This window comes from Leptinotarsa decemlineata, unplaced genomic scaffold (genome assembly GCF_025532065.1).
Source record: "Leptinotarsa decemlineata unplaced genomic scaffold, Ldec_3_MD MMD2_tig00000218_RagTag_RagTag, whole genome shotgun sequence".
NCBI classification, from domain to species: domain Eukaryota; kingdom Metazoa; phylum Arthropoda; class Insecta; order Coleoptera; family Chrysomelidae; genus Leptinotarsa; species Leptinotarsa decemlineata.
Window position 1 is genome coordinate 4,156,538 of NW_027412545.1, and position 23,940 is coordinate 4,180,477.

Below are 23,940 nucleotides of genomic sequence, written 5' to 3' on the forward strand. Positions count from 1 at the left end.
ATGGTATTATCATGGATATATGAAAACTATAAAGATTCTAATTATTTTTATATTGAATATAACAACTGTAATTAATCTGATCTTTTAAAAATATTGGAGTCGATGGTATTCCTTCTATATCGCTGTTTTCAGACATTTTGATAATATAGGTAGGTAATATGAAAACTGATTTTGACAAATAAAGCAATTAGTTACTTGGGTTAGAATCTAGGACAAACAAAGGAACAGGATTCTTGATTGAAAAATTATGGGTTTCTATTGGTTGATAATCTGTATCGTTTTATAAAATCTGTATCATAATGGATATCATTATGAAACGGATTATGGTCATACAAGTGTATTGTTCGAGTACGGGTGTAGAAAAATACACTAAACTCATGATTGATGAGAAAGCGAGTACCAGATTATGAATGTAAGATATAATCTTCAATTAATGAGCCAGATATACTGTTGAAACTGAATGTCAAACAAACGTTTTTGTTATTGTGATTTGTCATTCCGGATCGGTGGCGGAAATCCGTAGTAAGCGGCTTACTTTTCCCCGCAAAGAGAGCAAAGGATGTAGAGAAAATAAGCTATAGAGTGTTAGCGAACAGGCGATCTGATTACAGAGACCAAATCAGTTTTAACTGGCATCATACCACTACGGTAATCCGACAATTTATGATATTAAGTATGGTATCTGCACTTTAAAGTATCTACCGAGTAGCTGTAATTCAAGATAATGTGTTGGTGCACATATTAATACTATTACCCTGCTATCAACTAATTTATCTCTGTATGCTGATTAACGGAAAAACAGATTTTAAACAGATTTTTTTATTGTGCGGTCGTCATTGGAATGAGCGTCGTATGTTTTTGCTGCTATACGGAACAACATACAAAAACAAAAAAAAACTTTTATGCCATCATCAATGTGACTGGATAAATTCAAAGTGAGTAGTGTTAACAATGGATCGTCTTGTTAATAAAAGATATGAGAATCCTCCCCAAATTACTAAGAACGATATCTAAATTATCATATCCATTCATGAATCTTTTTTCTGATTCACTTCTTCATTGAAAAATGATAAATATATATTCATTATGATATATAATAGTCCTACTATTTTTGCCTTCCCCCTTCATAACATAATGAACAAAATCTTTCTGCAATCATCTCTTCGGTTTCATCTTTCCTTCGAAGTTTCACCTTTACTGTTTCTATAACCCTTGAGATTCATTGATCTAGTTTAATGATCTATTATTGGTTGGACCCATCGGTTGTGGAAGTTTTCTCTATGGAAGTTTCCTATCCTCTTTTTCGAGGAGACTGAAACCTTTTCGAATTCTGTCAGGAGCTCCAGACACTTCAGTTTTATACTCATTCTTGCATATATTCGTAAAAGACGATATCTACAGAATTCTACTGTTCGCCGTCCACTCCATTTCATAAAAAAACTGCATGGTAATTTGTGATACGAATATATATTAGGCTTTGATGACTTTTGTACCTCTGAATACTTGAATGTAATCAAAGTGAGTTATGCCTCATATCTACAATCTATATAAGTAACAGGTGCATTGGTTAGGTTGGGTTAGGCCCAAAGTGACTAGGTCTATTTGACCCTCTACCGTAACCCGCAAGGGTTTATTGTGGCTCACACCTATTCACACTCGACCAAAAACACACAGCTTCTTAATGAAGCCGATTAGTTTGCATGGTGAGTGGTCTTTCAGGACAGATGGTAAGAGTACCGAACTCTAAAAACCTGATTGGGTCTCCAGCGGGCAGGCACAAAGTATACGCTCTGCTGTTTCATCGTTAATGAGGTAGTCAGATAATCACAACACAACAAAAAAATATTTTTTGAATGTTTCCTACACTAAATTAGTCAATTTCTACTAATTTTGGGGTGATAAAAACAAAAATAACAATGAAAAATTCTTATTAGCTCTGGTTTTTGAGATACACAGTACTTAATCTTAAAGAGTAGTTATACTATACGTGAAAAGTGAAAGTACATAAAACAATATTGTTATGTTTCTTTTAGAATATTTTAAGTACAAAATTAAAAAAAAAACATTATTCTTAGTGTTTTGACAAATAAAAGAAGTTTGTACCACCAAATTTCAATTAAGTCCATCCGATTCATTGTAAGATCGCTGTCATTTAGATTGTCTTTTATAAAACACTTCTGGAGCATCCCTACACACAGACCAGCAGTAGTCTGCAAGCATTGCTTCATTCCAACGGCCCTGATATCTCTGTTCCATTAAGGCAATGTCTTGATGGAATCTTTCTCCATGTTCGTCACTCACAGCTCCACAGTTTTGTGGGAAGAAATTAAGATGAGAGTGAAGAAAATGAATTTTTAAGGACATGTTGCATCCAATTTGGTGGTAAGCTTGAAGGAGCTCTTTAACCAATGCTGTGAAGTTATCATCTCTTTTGTTACCTAAAAACCCATGTACAACCCCCTTAAAGGCTTCCCAGGCTCTTTTTTCATTTCCTATTAAAATCATGTCAAAAGCAGGATCATTTACGATTTCACGGATTTGATGCCCAATAAAGATGCCTTTCTTGACTTTAGCACCACTCAACCTGGGAAACTTTGCTCTCAAGTACTTAAAAGCTTGTCCTTCCTGGTCCATGGCCTTCACAAAGTTTTTCATTAGTCCCAACTTAATATGTAATGGGGGAAGGAGAACATCCTTAGGATCTACAAGAGGCTCGTAAACTACATTTTGCTCATTAGGGTTTAGGTCTCGTGTAGGCCAGTTCATTTTTTTATAGTGAGATTTTCTATCCCGACTGTCCCACAGACACAAAAAACAACAGTACTTGGTGAACCCTAATTGCATTCCTAGGAGTATAGCAATGACTTTCAGATCACCACAGATGTGCCACTTGTGTTGTTCATATTTGATTGATTGGAGAAGTGTTTTCATATTTATATACGTTTCCTTCATGTGAACTGCATGACCTATAGGAATAGAGGGTAGCTGATTTCCATTATGCAGAAGTACAGCTTTTAAGCTTAGTTTTGAAGAGTCTATAAACAGTCTCCATTTAGATGGAGTGTGATCCAAATTCAAGCAGTCCATCAAACCATTAACATCAGAACAAACTACGAGGTTTTTTTTTTCTCAAAAAAAGGAAGCAAATCTTTTTGACGCTGTCTGTACTGAGATATTTTCACATCATGTTTTAGAAGATTTCACTGTTGTAGTCTTGACCCTAACAGCTCAGCCTTTTCCTGGACTGGCAAATTGTCTGAGTGTGGTACAGGCCGAAGAGCAGATGGGAGATTAGGGTATTTAACCGTTCCTCTTTTCTTCATAGATAAACCTTGCTTAATGGGAGGAGTTAAGCAGAAATAACAGTCGTCTGTATGATTGGTAGGCTCACGCCAAACCATAGGTACTGCAAAAGCCATTGCCCGGTTTTTATTTTTCAGTCACTCTCGCAATATGACGGAACAAGAATTACAACATATATGAGGAGCCCATGATTTATCTTGGTCCCCAACTTTCACACCAAAATAATGTTCATAGGCTGTCTTAACGATAGGTGTCATTTTACGTTTCTGAGCCTTAAATGTTATTTCACCACATATATAGCAAAAGCTATCGACAGAATTCACACACTTTCGAGGCATTTCAGATCAGCACTTAAATTAATTTAAAAATCAACTTCACACGATAATTTCAATAGCAACCACGTGCGTACAATTGACAAACTCACATAGGTTATGTTTACTACTTAAGAACAGCTGATGAGAGGGGTGTTATGTAAACAAACATGTGTACCAACTGTTAGTGATGAAATATTTCATTTGTTGAAAACTCAATATACATATATATAATATAATGATACTATATCTTGAAAACAAGAGCTAATATATAATTTTTATGGTCACTTTCGGTTTTAACACGTGGAAATACATTAAAATCATCTAATTTCAACCCCGAAACAAAAACTTTGTTGTGTTGTGAATCAATGAGCAAGATTTCCACCTTGATACCCGCTACAACTTTTCCATATGAGGGTTTTTGCACGTAAGCTACACCTGACGATGCTCTAGATTCAACCGTGCAGGACTTTTTCACCTCTAGTTTTGGTGAATCATCACTTGAGCGCACACGTTTGCTAACCTGCTAATGGGGGGTTTGTTCCTCCACTTGAGACAGATTCTGCGTTCGCCGCTCAAGAATTTGGTGCAAAGCGGTTTCATAAGGTACCCCGCTCTTGAGAAGACGACTCAGTCGTTTCCAGGCTGTACCATCAAACCTCTTTTTAGGTTCACTTATTGGATCAGGAGTTGAAGAGTTGACAAGCTCTTGCTCCTGATTTCAATTTACAGGAAAGTCACTTGGAGTCATAAGCTCGACATCCATCTCCTCTGTAGACTCGCTCCTGATCTAAATTTACAGGGAGATCAGTTGGAGTCGTAGTTCGACATCCATCTTCTTTGTAGACTCAGCGTCAGAAATACTTTATTCTTAAGTTTACTCTGTCCATAAAAGACCCACGAGTAGCTAGGAAAAGAAAGTCAATCACGGCAGAGCCCGCATTACCGTGACAAGGCGATGCTACGACGAGAATGCGCCCGGTATCTCGTCATTCATCCTTTCGGCATGGATACACACATCTTAGGATTGAGCATTCGTTGGGATGCCATTCAGTTAGGAAATAACAGAACCACAGGTGATTCTGTCATTCCCATATCCAGCAGGGCTACGTGGAAGAAGGCATCCTATGTGGTTCCAGTGCGGTTGGCTCCTGTTGTTGACTCCATGCGTTTTGTGTTGTTTCCTGATTTCGACAAACAAGTGTTTCCCATCTTTACACTTGGCTGCACCGCGCTGATGAGGCCAATAGCCAGAAACACGTGTCCGCGGTTTGTCCCCCTTTTTTGAGTGTTGTGTCCACAAATTGTTTAATTTTTGATTTATATCATGCACATGCATATATATATATATATATATATATATATATATATATATATATATATATATATATATATATATATATATATATTCACATATATTATATATACATATATACGATGTGCAGTTATCTATTTATGCCTATCGCTAAACAACTGTTGCTTGAAAAATATTTATTTTCAGAGATCTTTTACTTTTCAAACACGAACGTTACAATTTCAAACACCAATTTCGATCAAATGTCAATAACATCACGCTATGCATTCGTTTCGCTGAAACCAGATAACTCATCGACTCTTTTCTTTTCAGGAAATCGCAGCCATTCTTATCAGCTTCGATCGGCACGCCGAATGGCAGAGCAAGGAGGTCAAGATCAGGTCTGTATATATTCCTGAATTATGAGCGGCTGCCCGTTCGGCAAACAAATGCAACAACTCTTCCTGTATACCTAAATTGCATGTTCGAATCGTCTCTTCCATAAATAATGAAGGAATCAATGCAGTAGGGCGTATTCTAGTTTTCATTTATCTAAGCATGAATACGACTGTGTAGTTTTGTCGTTATTGAACTCTTGCAAAGACTCTGGATTTATTTTCAATCTAGGACTTTTGGAAGAGAGGCCCGTCTGAATAGAAATAGAAAATCCAAAAGACGGTGCAAAGGTGCAGAAAAAATGTTTTTTAATTTTGAGATTCTCTCTTCTTAATAATTATAACATTATCTACAAGAAAGTTTTGTAGAAGTTACCGTTTTCCATAAAATTCAGTAGTTTGAATTAAAAGGGGTATATTTTTGAGAGCGGAATGATTTTTGAAAAAGAAACGATATTGGCTTTCTACTTCTCCATCTTGATACAAAAAATGTAGGAATCTTTCGAAGAAATGAAGAAAGCAATGAATTTCCAAATAAACTCTCCCCAGAGATGTGTATATCATACAAAGAAGATGATTCTAGCGACAAATTCAATGTTTATATGAAAATGTTTCGAGGGGGCTTTTTCTTCCAGTTTGAGTTTGAAAGTTATTTCTTTGCATGGTCTACAAATCTTCGTGAAGAGTTCATTTTGGAATTAATCGCTTACTTTATTTCTTTGAACGATTCCCACATTTTTTTTAATAAAGAAGGAGACGTAGAAATCCAAATATATGATTATATATAATATATAATATTATAGTTTTTGGGAAAGAAAGCTTTTGGACATATATCTTCCAAATAAAGAAAGAAAGCAAACTCTCAGATGCAAACTGAAAAAAAAGGCCTCTCGAAACTGTCATTTTCATATATATACACGAAAGAAAAAAATACTTTCGAAACAAATACTTTTATATGACTGCTGAATTATACGAAAAACACTTTTCTCTATTCCGTTTGTATTCCAAACATTCGAAATGTAATCGAATCAGATATCATTCACAGGATTCCTACACTATATAATCATCTGATTCGATTCTATTATGAGTGTTTGGAATACAAACGGAATAGAGAAAATAAGTTTTGTATAGAGTTAATTTTTCAAATTGATTGCTTCCTTCCTTTATTTGGAAGAATCCATTGTTTTTTTGTATCAAGATGGAGAAATAGAAGCCCAACAACTTTCTTTCCCAAAATAATTAGTCTCTCCTGAAAGTATACCCTTTCAATTTGAAATTATACACTTTTACATTCATCATCATAGTTCATTAAAATGTATTTTTCTAACCTCGCGACCGATATGAAGACAAGGGGCTCTCTTTGATGTATCAAGAAAGATGCAAACTCCTTAGGCCAATGTTACTGTGGATGAAACTTGATACATTTCAACGATCCAGAAACAAGGCATAAATCATTGAAATGGAGACTCGTTGGTTCTTCAAGGCATACGAAATTGTGTGTTCAAAAATCTGCTGGAAAAATTATTGCTCCAGTTTTTTGGGATTGCTAAGGAATACTCACAATTGTTTTCTGCAGAAGGGTAGAACAATAGATGAGAAGTACTATTCGATGCTGGTGATCACTCTTCAAAAATAAATGAAAGAGAAAAGAAGACGAAAGTTGTTCAAAGTTTTTTTTGTAGGACACTACCAATGTTGCCATCAAACAATTCGTGGAATACCACCCTCTTATAACAGACTCTGTCACACTAATCATGTCATTTTTCAACTGAAAAAAAAAGCCGAAATATCAAAAATTTTCTTTAGTTTGTTTGAAAGTGATTGACAATTTTTCGAGATGAATTTTACTAGTTCGAACTTTCACTATCTGATATGATATAAAATAATTTGAAATCTCTGAAAAAACAAATAAAATTAAAATTCAAATAGCTAAAACTAACAATTATATTAAGTAATACAACGTGAAATGAATAATAAATAATAAATAATAAAAAATTAAAAATTTAACAATTAAAAATGGAATAAATGAATAAAAAATAGTTCAAACCAAGTTACTCCACGACGCGACGTTTCGATTGTTAGTATCCACAATCGTCTTCGTGTGATGCAAGTCATCACTGGATAAAACAATGTTGTTGAATGCAATATCAGTCCATGGTGTTTTGCAAAACAGACTGAATAAATGGCAACAAATTTTTCACATATAGTCAGTGGGCATACTTGAAGACTGGCTATTCATAGCCAATCTTCAAGTATGACCATCGACTATATGTGAAAAGTTTTCTTTCCTTATACGAGGAATTGGTCAAATTTCGGATATGCGGTTGGTTACTTCGTTCACAGACAGATGGGGCGATGACAAACCGGTTGTTTGTTGTCCGCTTCAGCCTAGTTCGAGAAATGATACTCTGAAGGAATTCGATTTTCAATTACGGGATCGGCATCGACTTGCACTGGCCAAACAACCCAAAATCGGTCTGCAAGTGTGTTCCAATAAATGTAAATCTATTGCGGCAGTTGTATCACCAACAGCATATGCAGGAATAACTTCAGTGAAGAATCCTGCATTGACACCTGTCGGATATAATCCAATGCCCTCCGTGGTATTAGCCAAGTAAGTAGTTATTTTCTGATAGGTGTCAGTCCATTAACCTACAGTTAAGGGAGTTGAGACTGGCCTGAACGAATTGTTCCGTTAGATAATTTGACAACTAGTTTGACAGATGCAGTTGCAACAAGATTGCCTTTATCAATTGTCAGAGTTCGGAAGTCCCTGTTGGAAGGCCCGGTACAAGTACAAGATTCGATTCATTATTTTCTCTGTTTTCAGTTTCGATGAGTCGAAGAAAAAATTTGATAGTGGGCGACCAATTAACTTTGAAGTGTACTTTCATGAACAAAATTTAACAAAAATGAATTTTTGTTTTTGGTTGGTTTCACTGTATTTTTGTACAACGCTCACCGCATTCGTCTCATATTTACATTGTTTCAAAAATGGCGTCTCTTTGAAATTGCACGAATAGAAGTTCTCAACAGAATTCTTAAATTTTTAATATCTCGCCATTAGTTGAACGTAACACTAACTAGCAACAGTTTCAACGTCGTTTATTGTCATAAAAGTGAAGAATTTTCATTCTCTTCACACGATAACAATGCTATAAAACAAACCCTTGAAGCGCACCACTTGGACAAACCATCTCTGTAAAATGTTACTCGTTATTCCGCAATTATAGAAGTAATAGTGTCTACATAAAAGTTATATTAAATTCCAAATAAAACTTCTTGATACCTAGTGAAAGATAACTAGAAAATGCATAGGTGGCGATGTATGATAATTTTTGGGACTACATCTCAGAATAAAATGAAATGAGACGAATATAATATCATTGCATGGAAAAGCTTGTAGAATTATTTTGGTGGAGTACGTCTTAATTATAACTTTTTGTTATAGAGTGCTTGCAGTTGATGCTGCAAAAAGAGACAAAAAGCGATTTTTCATTCGACAGAATGCTTATAAAATAACTTATTTTCAGAGTAGAGAATCGAGTTTACTACTAAGTTCACTTGAGAAAGGTTTGATAAACCGAATAAACATAAAAATCTCAGTCGAAATAAAAAAAAAGTATTTTCGGTATCCTATATTCAATTGGTAGAAATGAATCGAAATTGGACGAAAGTTATTTTTATATTTGTATTTATTATGAATTTCTACAAAATAGGTCATCAATCGAACAAATTGAATATGTTGAAATCAGATATAAATCATGTTTTTCAATCAGACTTAGTGTTAACAGATTTGAATTATAAAATAAAATGAATAAAGGAAGTATTAGAAGAACTGTAACTGGTATATTCGAATAAGATAGTTGAAAAATTTTCAACAATTACAATTATGAGAAAAAAAAATACTATGACGTATATAACAAGATTGTTGATTTTTAAAGATTTGGTATAACTGTGGTCTGGAATGGAAATGAATTAATGGGTTCGAAAAGATATTATCGATAACAAAATGAAATATCAAAATTTTCCAATATTTTTATTTTTCATATTCAACGAAAGTCATTTTTTTGTGGAGGAAAAATCAGTTTTTCATCGACCTGTTTTGAGTATTTTTACTTTTCACAATTTGAAAAATATGGAAAATATAATGGAGAATTTTATACAAGTGTATAAAGGGCAAACATTTTAGTTCACCCCGATAAGTTACTGCTTAAAATTAAAGTATTTTTCACAAAGAAAAATGTTCTATTTATCAGTAACTTGTCATATTTAACAATTTTGCCTATCAAAAAAATTGCTTAAAAATAATACAATACTTATCTTTACGTTTCGGAGGCAAAATTCTGCCTCCGTCTTCAGAAATGGACAAAAAATACAAAGATATTCGCAGTTATTCCTTTTGATTATTTATTTATCAACTTCTTCGACAGATGTCAAAGGATCTTTGACATGTGAAAATTATGTCAATGTTGTTGATTGACAACTGAAACATTTGATGTAATACAAGGTGCTCTCCGATATCAGTCTCTTGCCATTTCGTCACTATCCAAATTTTCCTTCAAGATGGGTAGCCAAGTACGGTCTATTTCTTAGGAGCTTTTCAAAATATACGATATGACAATATACGCTGATTCTTTTAGCTTACGTCTCTTAGAGTGAGCCTCATTGGTAATCATTCTTGTCTTGTTCCATCAACTCGATGTTCACCGTCTGATTTTGAAATGTGTTCTGACAATTTAGATCCTGTCAATTGTCTATTTTTTATGTAATTTCAATGTTCATTCTCACGCACTTTCAATGGTCTCTAAGTTTCACCAATATAACTTTTACCACAAGAACAAGGTATCTCATAAATACAATTTTTGTTTTTTCTTCAGTGTTGTTGGGTTTTGTATGTGTGAGTATAGATCTCAGTGGAAGTCTAGCTTCATACCTATTTTCAATTCGTCTTATTTTTCAGGTAGTCATGGAAAGTAAGTTAAAACGTTAGTTGTGAAAGGTGCCGGTGGATGTTGAGTCGGTAATTGTTGAGTTGGATGTTGTTTGTATACTATTGACATTTTATTCGTTATCAATGACATCTTTTATAACCAATATTATGAAAACTCACGAACACAGTTTACTGAAATATTTTCACTATAATAGGTTTCACAAAACCGCTTTACGTGTTTCCCTGTACAATAGCTTCCTCAAGTAATATCATTAGGTCACAATGTCATTTCTTCGAAAGTGAGGGTTCTCAAGCTTTTCAATTTTATATTCATTAGTTTTGCCATACTTTTCCTACTATTCTCAAATTCACATTCAAACAGAACACGCTTTCATTAGCATGAATAATATAATAACATCCTTCTGACAGCAATTCACATTTTACATCTTCATATATTTTTCAAACCGAGCTTAATTCTCCAGATTCATTTTCAATCTTGATATACCATTTCAGTCGACATCAAATGAAGGATTCAATTTGACAATTGATAGACATAGGACTAAGATGGTATTTCAGTTGAAGAGTTTGAAAGGAACAATGATATACGTGGACCGTTCAAAAATGAAGATGATGATGAATGATCAAATTTCGCGGGCTGCGTACATTCGATTAGCGATTTTTTTATGTGGGTACACTCGCTTCGAACACATGTTCACAGTTTCAGAGGTTTAGTATGTTTAATTTGTTGGTGAGAGTCATAAATATTCTGCGTGGTCGACGATTTTCTAGTATCGCAAAAATGGGTCAAATCATTTGCATCAAATTTTGTGTAAAAAATGGAATTGAGTACACAAAAACACTCGAAATGTTGACAGTGGCATACGGTGATTGTACGGTGACTCAGAAAAAAGTTTACAAGTTGTACAAGTTTTCATAGGTCGAGAGGATGTAAATGACGACGTTCGGCCTTGACGCTCCATCACATCAACAACCGATGAAAATGTTAGAAAAGTGAAGAAAATTGTTATATAGAATCGTCGAAGCACTATTAGACCAGTTGCTGAGGATGTCGGCATATCGGTTGGTTCATGCCATGTCACTTTTTTTTTAATTTTGGGCTTGAAATGTGTGGCAGTGCAGCTCGTTTCAAAATTGCTGAATTTTGATCAAAAAAATCGTCGCACGATCATCGCTCAGGAGTTGTTGAATGATGTTAAAGGCGATCCAGATTTGCTTAAAAGGGTCATGACCGGTGACAAATCATAGTTAAGACATAGAAACCAAATTCCAATCGTTCCAATGGAAGAGCTCAGTAGAGCCAAGACCAAAAAAGCACGCTAAGTTCGATCAAATGTCAAGATTTTGCTCACTGTATTCTCCGATTACCGTAGCGTAGTGTATCAGGAGTTCGTGTCACATGGTGGTAAAGTCATTAAAGAGTATTATCTTGAAGTTATGCTCCGCTTACGAGAAGCAATACGAAGAAAACGTCTGGCATTGTGGATAAACAATTCATGACATTTGGATCACGATAATGCACCTGTTCACTTGGCATTACTTGTTTCTAATTATAGTATTGTTTCAAGAACAATACTATAATTATACCTCAGCCATCGTATTCATCAGATTTGGTCCCCTGCGACTTTTTCCTATGTCCAATATTGAGTAAATTAAAACTGAATCGCTAAGACAAATCAAGGACATACCAAAAAGTGCATATCAGAACTGCATATCATATCTGAAGGGGACAAAATAGAAATTGATGAATACATAAATATTTAAAAAAAAAATTAAAACAGATTGCTTATTATGCCGAGATAGACAAATATTTACATTAAAAAAATAGGGTTGTATATGAATTAACGATCAAGTTACTTGGTTTTTTGGCAAACATTTGTTCGAGAGCAATACCTTTTAGATGTCTCTATTTCTACGTCCATGTAACTCGATTGCATTGCTTGAACAAAATTACGTTTCTGGTTAGAAGCATTTTATATTTGAAGTGGTTTGTTAACCATTCTGCCGTTATATTGGCTTTAAAAATGGCCGTTAACTCATATTCAATTATGTGGAAAAGTGTGTTTTATTAACCTTTTCTCGAGTGTTTAATGGCCAGAAGAATTAAAGTAAAAAACTTGTAATTTCCGTTTCTCAGTTCAGTTCGAAAAGTGTTAAATGTGCAAAGGAAACTTTTTCACACTCGGGAGAATTTTTCCAATACATCAAAAAATACTAGATACATCGTATTGAATATTGTTCATCTCTTTTGAATCTTTTTGAAATATTCTGAATGAGGAGCATATTGTGAACCAAAAATCGTTTGAAGATCTTTATTACAAGATATTCACTAAAAATTAGCAATCAATTTATAATAACATGAATAATTATTTCATGTCAAATATGCCTTTTCATCACATATTTTTTTCTATGCGCCCGAGTCATAATTGTTCCTCATTTTGTGCTTCGACTGAACTATGAACGAGTAGGTACAGTGGAGATAATATTGTTTTTCTAACCTTCATTGCACAACACATGACGTGCTTGCTTGTCAGATGATTAAAAGTTCTACTATCAGTGATTGCCTACAACAATGAAACTTTGTTTATTCGAACTATCACCTAAGTAATCGATAGTGATGTGTTGCGAATAATTTTTCAGTAAAAATCCTTCAATGAGAAGAATCATCTAGATGACCGAATGATTGATGTTCAGGAATTTACTCCAATATGCTTAAAATAAAGCGTTGAAAGCAACTTGATATGAATGACATTCGAAAGTATAAATGACAGTCTACTTTCCAGTACAAATATCTTCCATTACCAGTAGTTGATTAACAAGTAATTATTCAGATACACGGCATCAAAAAAAAATCGACCTACGTAAAATCAAAGATTTCAGGAACTACCACACACTGCTCACCTTCAGTCACTTAGGTGTCACTCCATTTTTTTTATGTTGAACTTTCAATTTCTTCAAAATGTTATCTCTTCCAACACAATATATCATAATTTTTTATGGCAGTGAATAACACCTTTTCAAGGAAATTCTTCATTGGTTTTGTGTACAATGTACAGAGTTTGATCAAGAAAATGTTATCGAGTTTATAGAGGTATCTGAGAGAAGAAATTATACGAGTACCTTCCTTTCCATTACTCAAAACGTTTCACCTATAATTTAAGAGAAAACTGAAACGACAAGTTAATAATAATAATAATAAACGTCTTTATTACTACAACCACAAAAAAATCACAATATTAAGTTCTTACTACACATGCAGTGTGTAAAAGCCAAATGGAATAATAACATTATTTCGGTTACGGTACATATTTTATGAAAATCCCATATTTTCATCCCCCGTTGAAAGGTACATCCCCTGATTCAAATGGGAAGTATAGGCTTCTGATATATTGTTTGAAAAGTATCTTCATTCTCTATTCAAAAATGTTATCGCTTTCAAATTTATTGCAACAATTGAGATAAAATAAATTAAAATTATGTGTTTACCGAAATTCGATAAAATACACTCAAAACTTATTGCAATATACCCAAAACTTATTTCATGTTGAGGTATTGCTAGTAAGAAAATGAGCAAAAACAATAGCAATGTTCTTTTCAGATGGTATCCTATAAACAACTGTAAATAATTTCCGTGGCAACGTTAGTTTAAAACGCCTTTTCAACTTGTTTTGTATGTTACAACATTAGTTGTCAGTATTTTAATTTAAGTTTGAAGTTCGTTAACTTCAAGTCTGACAAATGGTTAGATTAACGGAAATACATAAAATAACAGTTTTGCAAATGATTGGTTACGGAGATAAAACCCGAACACAACAGCAAGTAGCTCGCCTATTTCATGAGAAATTTCCTAATTTACCGCCCATATCTCGAAGAACAATAAACAAAATAGAAAAGTAGTTTCGCGAGCTTGGTCATGTGATGAACTCAAATTAGATGTGATGTCTGAGTTTGAGGAAAACTCACATACATCGAGTAAACAGGCATCCACTACATTCAATGTTAGCCATACATCGATAGTAAACATATTAAAAAAACACAAATGCGTCCCTATGAAATGATACATACTCAGGGGCTCATGGAAGACGATTTTGATAAAAGAACTTATTTTTGTAGGCAAATGAAGCAATTAGAAGACGTTATGTTTTCTGATGAGTGTACTTTGTCTCTTAACGGTCATGCTAATCGGCAAAATTGCCACTACGCTAAGTCAACGGAAAATCCTCACTGGATGAAATCATATCATTGGTCCCTTTTTCATTGAGGGCAACTTGAATGGCGATAATTATTTGGCACTACTTCAAATTGATGTCATTCCAAGTTAAGCAAATTTATATCCTGATCCAGAAAATCCTCAGGTTCCAGTGAATACGATATGGTTTCAGCAGGATGGAGCACCACCACATTACCAAGTTAATGTCCGGCAATACCTCGCTACAACATTTCTCAATCGGTGAATAGAGAGGCGAGGATCGATTGAATGGCCAGCGCGATCACCTGATCTTTCATCTTAAAAGAATGAATAACGATTGCGATTAGGTCGGTCACGCCTGATATATTAAATAATGTTAGAAGACAATTTTATTCGAGAGTAAGATGTTGCCAAGACGTTCGCGGTGAACATTTTGAGCATCTACTTCGTCAACATCCATAGTTTTTTATTATTCTACATTTCATTACGTTTTGCATTTCATTTTAGTTTTTGAGTGTATTATATCAAATTTCGATAAGCACATAATTTTAATTTATTTCATCTTAATTGTTGCTATAAACTTGAAAGCGATAACATTTTTGAATAGAGAATGAAGAGACCTTTCAAACGATATATCACAAACCTTTACTTTGTTCCCATTTGAAAAATTGGGGGATTGTACATATCATTCAAAGGGATGGCATTTTTTAAAAGCTTTTATTTAACTTGACTTGTATGTGTGTTAACAAATCTTGCAAGTTTAATTTGGCCTACTTCCCGGTATCCGGTTAACCTGAAATTTTGCATACAGGTCCAGAACCGATGACAATGCATGTTAATCATAGATGTGATCTGATGCTGCTGCCACGATCGGCTCCGTACGGGAGATCTCCTCAGCGGTAAATATTTTGTATACGCATTCGTTTATGATAGGCAGTTGGTAGACACATCATGAAATAGATGCCACATCCAGGGTTGGCTTCAATAAAAAATATATATTTCTAGAAAAAAAGCTTTTACCTTCAAATACCTACTTCCCAACTCTAAAAAGAAGGCAATTGATGATGTAGTAGGTTGTAAGAACCCATATTTATTTGCGTTGTAAAAACATATTTTTATCTACCACCCTCTAAGTTCCCAGAGTAAGGAGGTCCATCACGCAATGTGAGCAACAGACACAAGAGGCATACCATGACTTATGTAATTTGGTGAGATGGGCGTCATTAGCATTGGTCTGTAACCCGTTGAGGAGAAGTAAAACTTCAAAATCAAACCCAGAACGGTGTTTTGTCAGGCACGAGGAAGCTCTAAGCTAAAAAAAGTGGCGCATCTTTCACCAAATTACTACCCAAGTCAGGGTGAGGTTCTGTGACGAGGACTGAGTGGAATCAGGGTGTAAAATGATGTCGTGAACGTACCACCTCAGGGCACTGGAGCGCACCCTGTTGTATATTCGCTCTAGTCCTGCTAAAAGAAACTCTGGAACGGTTGACAAATATTTCTTTGGTACTCGTGGGAACACTATGGGAAATAAAGAAACATCAACACAAAAGAAAAGAAGGTTAGAGAAAGAGAAATTGAAACAAAATGAGAAACCTGCCAATGAAAGCGTTAACTTGAAATGCCAAAGGCCTCCTGATAGAAGAATTAGACCGTTCGAAATTAACCGAGACTCGGCCATGTAATAATGACGCCATCAATGAAATGAATAAAAATATAGAAATAGAAATATAACAAGCTAATTCTTCTATAAGGTATGCCCGAGGAGTAGGTACCTACCTACTGCTATAGAATATAGTTTATCCTAATAATAGTTTTCCCCGTTCCTTTAAGTTTTTCTGTTGAAGGACTCTCCGTTTTATCAATGGACTTTCGTATTGATCGATAACTATCGATTGAAACTAAAACATATAAAATAAAATAATGATAAAAAACTTTTAAAACAAGCTTTCATTACGTTGAAGAATATCAAATTATAATTTACATTCGACGTGTTTCGGGATTTTTTGTAATATGTGAAGCAACCGAAATAATGAATTTATTCCATTTGGCTTTTACACACTATATAAATGTATAGTAAAAGGCGTAGTTCAATTTTCATAGCTATGCAAATAACTGCTGAACTGTTCTTCTACTCATCTATTTGCTGGAATAAATGAACATGTACGATTTTGTATGCGCTGATTTTCATATGTCAATTATTCCCGGAAATGATGAAACTTGCAACTGAGAAAAGTTTCTGCAGAAATCAATATAATAATTTTTTTGGAATACTTTTATATTAAAGAAGAAAGTAATACAAATCATGAAATTATGAAACAACAAAAATTAATTGGCGCTCCGGGGCGACTTCATTGATTCCAGTGGTGCATTTGCTTTTTCAGCTGAAGGAAAGCCCGGAAAAACCTTCAGCATCACATTATCTGAAGATCTTGATTTACCAATGTCCTCTCTTCCATAAAACAAAATGTAGGGTGTCTCCAGAGGCTCCAATAAATTAAAAACATCGCCAGAATACTTCGTGTCACGACTATCGTCAAACTTAAACCAACCAATGCGGAATAATGACCAGATTCAAAGCCAGAACCACGGTGAACATGATTCGTATTACTTTCTTCTTTAGTATGAAAGTATTGAAAAAAAAATTAATAATTGATATAACTTGAGAAATTGTGTTGAAAATGTATAATTATAAAAAATGCACCATTTGAACGTCCAAGAACAAGAAAGTAAGCTTTAAATTCAACCAAAGATAAGTTTAATTCAGTGAAACAGAAGTTTTTTCAATCAGTACTACAAAAAACTATAATGAAATTGAAACAGTAACAAGAAAGTCATAATATATGAAGAGTATTATTATAAAAATTTAATTTACGCGAAACTCAATCAAACTTTTGAAGAACTTCTGAGTTTTGGGTAAAGACACTTGTTTTTCATTTTTTCATCAGTACCATTTTAGATAACCCCACTGGACGAAACACTCATTTCATTCATGAAATAACAATTTATATCACCGGAAGAGATAATTTTGCCTTTGCCGTGATTATAATTCGTAGAAACATACATACGATTCGTTAATGCAAGCCGATCCATAGAAACTGCATTGGATTTGAAAATAAACTATTTTTCAAGCGTGTTTGATGAGAACGAACTGCTAAAGATAATTTTCTTTTAAATTCTGATATTGAAGGTAGTATTTAGTTTTCGAAATTTCAAGATAACTACTCATAAAATTCTGAGAAACAGCATTCTTTCTAGGAAAGTATTGCAGTTTTACGCAGTAACTCATCCGTTAGAACTAGAAGATTATCCTCTTCAGGTACGCCTGTATCCATTTTGATTACATATTTTTCCATATAGCAAACATTTTCAAAAAGATCAATGGAACCTCTTCTGCCTTACTCTCACTGCTCCTTAATACCTTTAACATCCAACTCTACATTCTAACCAACCCTCATAGTATCTATATTTCAAAAATGTTGTAGTCTTCACTACACCCATTGCAGGTTTTCTTGATTATCCGTTTCACTACAACATACACTCGAAGAACCTGTTATTGTGACATACTTTTTCGAGAAATGTTACACACGCATATTGTTCATACAATAATCATAGAAGATGAACAAAACCAAATCATTTTTCGGGACAGAACATCGAAGCAGTGTATTGAGCGCATATATCAAGTAAGTTGGTAACTTGATCGGGTTAAATTAGTTTTGTTGTGTACCTATGTTTCAGCGGATGACTTCATTTATAGTCTTCGAGCAAACAGTGTTTCGGTTTTGCATAAACTGGATTCCTAACCACTAGTTGAAACGATCCGTCACTACAATGGAAGTGTCTAAGCCAAGGGGTTTCGAAATAAAACACTTCGCTTGGCTAATAAACCGGTTATAATTAAAGTTGTTTTAATTAATCCCGTGAAGAACAAAGCCACATTGCATTCAGATTGCAATTACAAGTTGATCGCAATTAAAATCGAGAAGCGTTAAGCCCAAATTCGGATTCAAAACTTTCTTGCAGACGTTTACGAAACTAGATATGGGTTACTTGAAACCGGGGCGTAGGCGTCTCGATGAAGATATTCAATTTGGATGGATTAAAGGAATAAATGTTGGAAGGATTTCAGAAAATTTTCATCGGGACATAGTTTCGCTGATCTTGTTGTGAATTCGGAGGCTTCTTTCAAGGATAATTCGTCGTGGAATATTGAAGTTCGATTAGATGAGTCTAAAGTTTGTCAATAGGGGATTATGCGAGTCCGCTATGTAATAGCTTGTGATCGCCCACAAACTTGGATTCGCCTAGTCGATGATTGATTATCCTTGGAAGAATTCCAGTGTCTCCCTTTATGGAATCAGGACAAGTCGAAAACAATTGTGAGAGCTCTGAAAAAACTATAGGTTGTATATGGTAAAACGACCCTCTTTGATAATCTGCATTCTTCAGGAAAAAGTCAAAACGTAACCCAGTGTATCCAACGCACCGAGGAAGGAATCCTTCACCATGTCTGGGGATCATGCTTCCTAAGCAAGTGAGAGTAAAATGTGAAGAGATCAGATACGTTGCAGAAAGTGGAAGTACAAGACGCATTGTGAATGTTCCAAATTCGAACAATGCGTTTCTCATCGATTCAACAAAACGTTTTGAAACTCTTGAAGTTCACGAGGCAAAAAAATATAAAACGACCTCTTCATTTTTCACAGAAATTCGTAATTTGATAGTTGTTAACCAACCAAGAATCCAATATATTGCTTTGCTGACGACAGCACACTTGTTTCGTCATTCCATTTGGATTCCAGGACATCGACGCATAATGCACATCTTCACCGGCAGCAAGAGGTTGCATACCTTAATGAGGATCTAAAAGTAATTTTGAATCGGGGTGAAAATAACGTACAATTCAATGCCACAAAAACCCAGGCATCGCTTTTTTCCAAAAAGATAAATGTCTCCAAACCGCATACAATGATGTCAGGTCAGACGATTCCACTTTCTAATTCGATAAGTTTGTTGGGGGTTAAAATGAACACCAATATGTCTTGGCACAATCATGTAGCTGGAATTGCAAAAGCCGATTCTCAAAAGTACACACCTCTGCAACTTTTAATGCTTTATAAAGCTCAGATCAGAGTATTATTCTCATGTGTGGAGCATCGCTCCCAAGCATACTTTGAAGCTGCTGGATTCCATCCAGAAAAGAGCCATCCGCCTGATTGGAGACGCGAACATTACTTGCAACCTTGATAGACTGGAACATCAAAGAAAGATTGGAAATTTGTCTCTCTTCTATAGATACTTTCACGGGAAGTGAAAATTTCAAATGGCAATTTACAGGAAACCTTCACAAACAAGCACCACCATACCCGCAAGTTTGAACCACCACCATCTCACAAAATGGCTGCTTATCTGTTTAAAAATCTGTTTAAAATCTGTTTTTCCGTCAACCAGCTGTCGCACCGCTACGAACGACAACCCTGAGAAGTGGAAACTTGTGCGAGCTAAGGATTAACGAGGTCTTACCTTTTAACGTGTGATTCCTAACACGGGTTGGACGGTAGCAAGTCAAGATCGATCGTTCAGACTAGGGCTTGAACCACCGACCAACACGGCAGTCAATTCGAGTGAGTGAACAAAGCACCCACGCCGAACCGCTTGGCTACCGACTGACCATAGGCTCATTATATGCTTATAACGCATATAATGAGCCTATTTCCTGAGAATAGTACAGCGAACGTGTCACACGAGGCAGCACTATTAGCAGGGACAAACATAAACTATTCACATGTAAAACATTGTTATTTACGTAATATTAATGTATTATTTAAAAATATGAATCTGATAAAAAAATTATTTTGTGCTAGTATAATGCCAACAAAGCATTGCCGTTTTGCGAGTTATACGTCGGATAATCGATATCAGGAAGAAAACGTTTTTTATATACCATTTATAAAACCTCATAATGATGAGGTTAGATGTAAGAAATGGAAACATGCTTTGAGGAGAGTGGATTTAACAGTGCAAAAAATAAATAAATATTCATATGTATGCTCTAAACATGAAATGCATAGTAAATTTTTCATAGTTAATTACCAATGATTAGAATGAGGTATAATCTCAATCGTTTATTAAATTATATTCATTTATTATATTTCATTGAATTTATTTCATTACCATCTATATTTGATTCAAATTTCACTCGGGATTAAATCTGAAATTCATAATTATTTTAAATTTCTTTTATTACAGTTTGAATGTACCACTACTCTTTTACCAGAGTCTGTATACTAATCTGTCTATTAATTCACTTTTTTTTCAGTTACTTTTAAATTGCGGCATGCAAGCCAACGTTTTAATGTTACAACATGGTTATCATTTACAGTTGCAAATTTTAGTTTTGCTCCATCAACATCTTCTTCTGTTAAACACATTCTTTTTTAATTGTACTTTACCATGCGTTTATTTGAGGATTAGGCAGTGTTTGTCCCTACCGAACCACTAGCGCTGCTAGTGTGTGATTTTTCGTACTTCAAGAAAAAGGCTCATTGTAACACGTTTTTTAAAATCTTCGAAACTAAAAAGCATACATAAAAAGGTGCAATAGCTTTACGAATTCTTTAATTCATAGCTCATATCAGCTCGCCTCCAAAATAAAAAGCATCTGCTGAAAATCAATCGCTTCATTTCACGCTCCTAATGAGCTACCTACTCACAAGGGAAGAATATTCGGCAATTTTCATAACAAACCATTATGCTAGAACTCATACAACTTAACGAACATTTTGAATTCTCATCAAGAGAATTCAAAATGTTCGTTGTTAATAATGATCAACCGGAAAAACGTCTAGTTCGAAGCACCAATATATCATCCGTTTTCAAGGATTCCGAAGTATCTCTGGTGCTTTCAATCTCAGGGTGGATTAGGAATCATAACCGGAATCATATGAATATGAATTGAAATTTTACACTTGTCTGTAAGTATTCGAAACTTTTCATGGCAATGAAACAAATTGGAAAATGCACTTTTCTATTCGAGATGTATTCGTTTTACGAACAAACAAATGTTCCCATGAATATATTTGCATTTTCGCTTCAGCTAGCACATGTAATAGTTTCAAATCGACTGGTTTTTAGATTGCTTTATTTTTCGTACAAATTCGATCGGCTGAAATGACGATTGCTTTATTGCCACATTCATACATACGTACATGATATAGGAAGTTGTGAAATCCGTTTTTGTTTCAACTGTTTGTATTCAGAAAAAAGGGTGTCTAATTTCGAACGCATGCGATGACCGAATTGGTCGTGAATGTTCACCATGTCCGAGTTCAAACATATGTAACGCGATTTTTTCTTTGTTTCAGGCCCAAGAGTGGTTCGATGTTGTTATACAGCAGAAAAAAGGTTCGTTATCGCAGGGACGGATATTGTTGGAAAAAGAGGAAAGACGGAAAAACTACCAGAGAAGACCATATGAAGCTGAAGGTTCAAGGGACAGAGGTAAGAAATAAATGATAATTTTGTGAGGTTCAATAACAAGAAGTGACAAATCCACTATCATGGAAAGATAACTTTCATTAATATATGAAATTTTCCATTAACACTCTTTATCGTTTCTTCATAATATGGTATTAGATTTTTGGTTGAAACGTGTTGCAGATTGATGAAAATTAATTGTTATTGATTGAATAGACTTACTGACGTAACATAATTGCAAAGTTTTCGTTTTTTTGTATATCTCCGGGATCCAAAAAGTTTTTGGTATCATTCAATAGTACGCGAAAAGAGCTTTGGCACAATTTGATGATAATAGTAATCATGTTTATTCACTAAGAAAAAGTACAGAATAGTGTATATGATTGAGGTGATGTGAGTAGATAAAATAACTCCAAATATGAATATCTAATTTATTGATATGCGCATACGTCTACTCACATACACACATATATAATAAACAATTACAAGAAACAAAAGTATACATTCAGCAAATAAACATTAAACATTAAGACATTAAAAAAAGCCACAGAATTAGCAAAAGGTGTTACTACGTGACGAAACCCAATTTGATTCAACACTTTCTTCTTATTGGAACACTAAAATGAAAAAAAAAAGGATTCTGAAATAAGTACATATAAAATATTCAACATTTAAAATAATATTTGTGTTACATGGAAATATAAGTTTAGTGTGATGTATAAAAAAAGCAAAAGGTAAGTATTTACATTTTTGCGGTGACAGAGCTATTGAAATGGTGGGAATAAAAAGGATTTGGGGTGTATAATAAACATGTAATCCGTACTTAATAATTTTGGTCGAATATTCTTCCAATGTTTTTACGATGAAGCCTACTAATACATTTTTCGAGTGCATTTTTCATGTGCATGGTAGATTCACAATTTTGTATATCTTCTGGTAAGGAATTGAACATCTTTGGGCCCAGAAATTGAAGAGATCTCTGTCCTTTTGTTTTAAATGCAAATGGTGCTTACTTATGTATGGTTGGGTCTGGTGAGTTTTGCCTTTTCTTTATATTGATGCAATGCAAGGGTTTTGAAAAACAGTTGCCTTACATCGAATATTTCTGATTCTTTATATAATTCGTCACTGTTATATCTTGGTGATTTATTCAGCATCAGTTTTATGAATTTTCACTAGATAATTTCTAGTGAGTACAAGTGGGTTTTGGACACTCCTCCTCTTGCCAATAATTCAATAATGCGAGTGGCTTTGGACAAAGCTAAAATATATCTTCATTTTCTCCTTCAGATCCAGGATGTCTTTGAGTTGCCGGAACTTAAATAAAATGCTTCTTAATTTTTCCACTAGATAGTTTATATGAAAATTCCATCTCAAGTGATGGCCTATAATAACTTCCAAATACTTTGTAGCTGAGCATATTTGAAAGGTATTTTGGTAAGGTATTTGGAAAGGTATTAACCCAGTTACTTCTGTGAAGAATCCTGCAGTGACACTTGTAGGATATGATCTAAAGGCTTTCGTGGTATTAGCCAGGGGAGTAGTTGTTTTCTGATAGTGACAGTCCAAGAAACTACTGTGTAGGTGAGGGAAGATTGGCCTAAACGAATTGTTCCTTTAGAGAATTCGGTTCAAAATACCCGACTATTCAACTATTCGTATTCACAGAAAGAGCAATGACAATTTCTTTTTTGATGGTCATGAGAATATAGAGCAAATATCTGAAAATTCGAAAGTTGAAGAAATGATAATATCCATAACGCAAAAGAGATTTTTCCGGGCTTTGAGATTGGAAGCACAAAATTGGATGGCAGAAGTTTGAGTAAATTATCGGAAATGAAATGTTCCATGGCGTTCTATATTCTTGGATATTACTCCTCGAAATCGAAGTTGCTAACTGGAAAATAATAATATTTCTGAAATAATTTGACGAGCCAACTTCGAAAACTTTCGATCACATGCTTTGGATTGTAATTCGCAGGATGATTTGTATATGAAAAACAATTTCATCGGTCAATGAG

At 34.4% G+C, this 23,940-nt stretch overlaps 1 protein-coding gene across 11 annotated transcripts in view; it reads left to right on the top strand.

Moving 5' to 3' along the window:
- Nucleotides 1-23,940, top strand: part of Camta (Calmodulin-binding transcription activator) — a 995,933-nt gene that overhangs the window by 898,685 nt on the left and 73,308 nt on the right. For all 11 annotated transcript variants that reach the window (XM_074173289.1, XM_074173281.1, XM_074173280.1 and 8 more), the window contains 2 exons: nt 5,242-5,309; nt 21,808-21,943. In XM_074173289.1, coding sequence (XP_074029390.1) covers nt 5,242-5,309; nt 21,808-21,943 — 204 coding nt within the window. The remainder of the gene's footprint in view (nt 1-5,241; nt 5,310-21,807; nt 21,944-23,940) is intronic.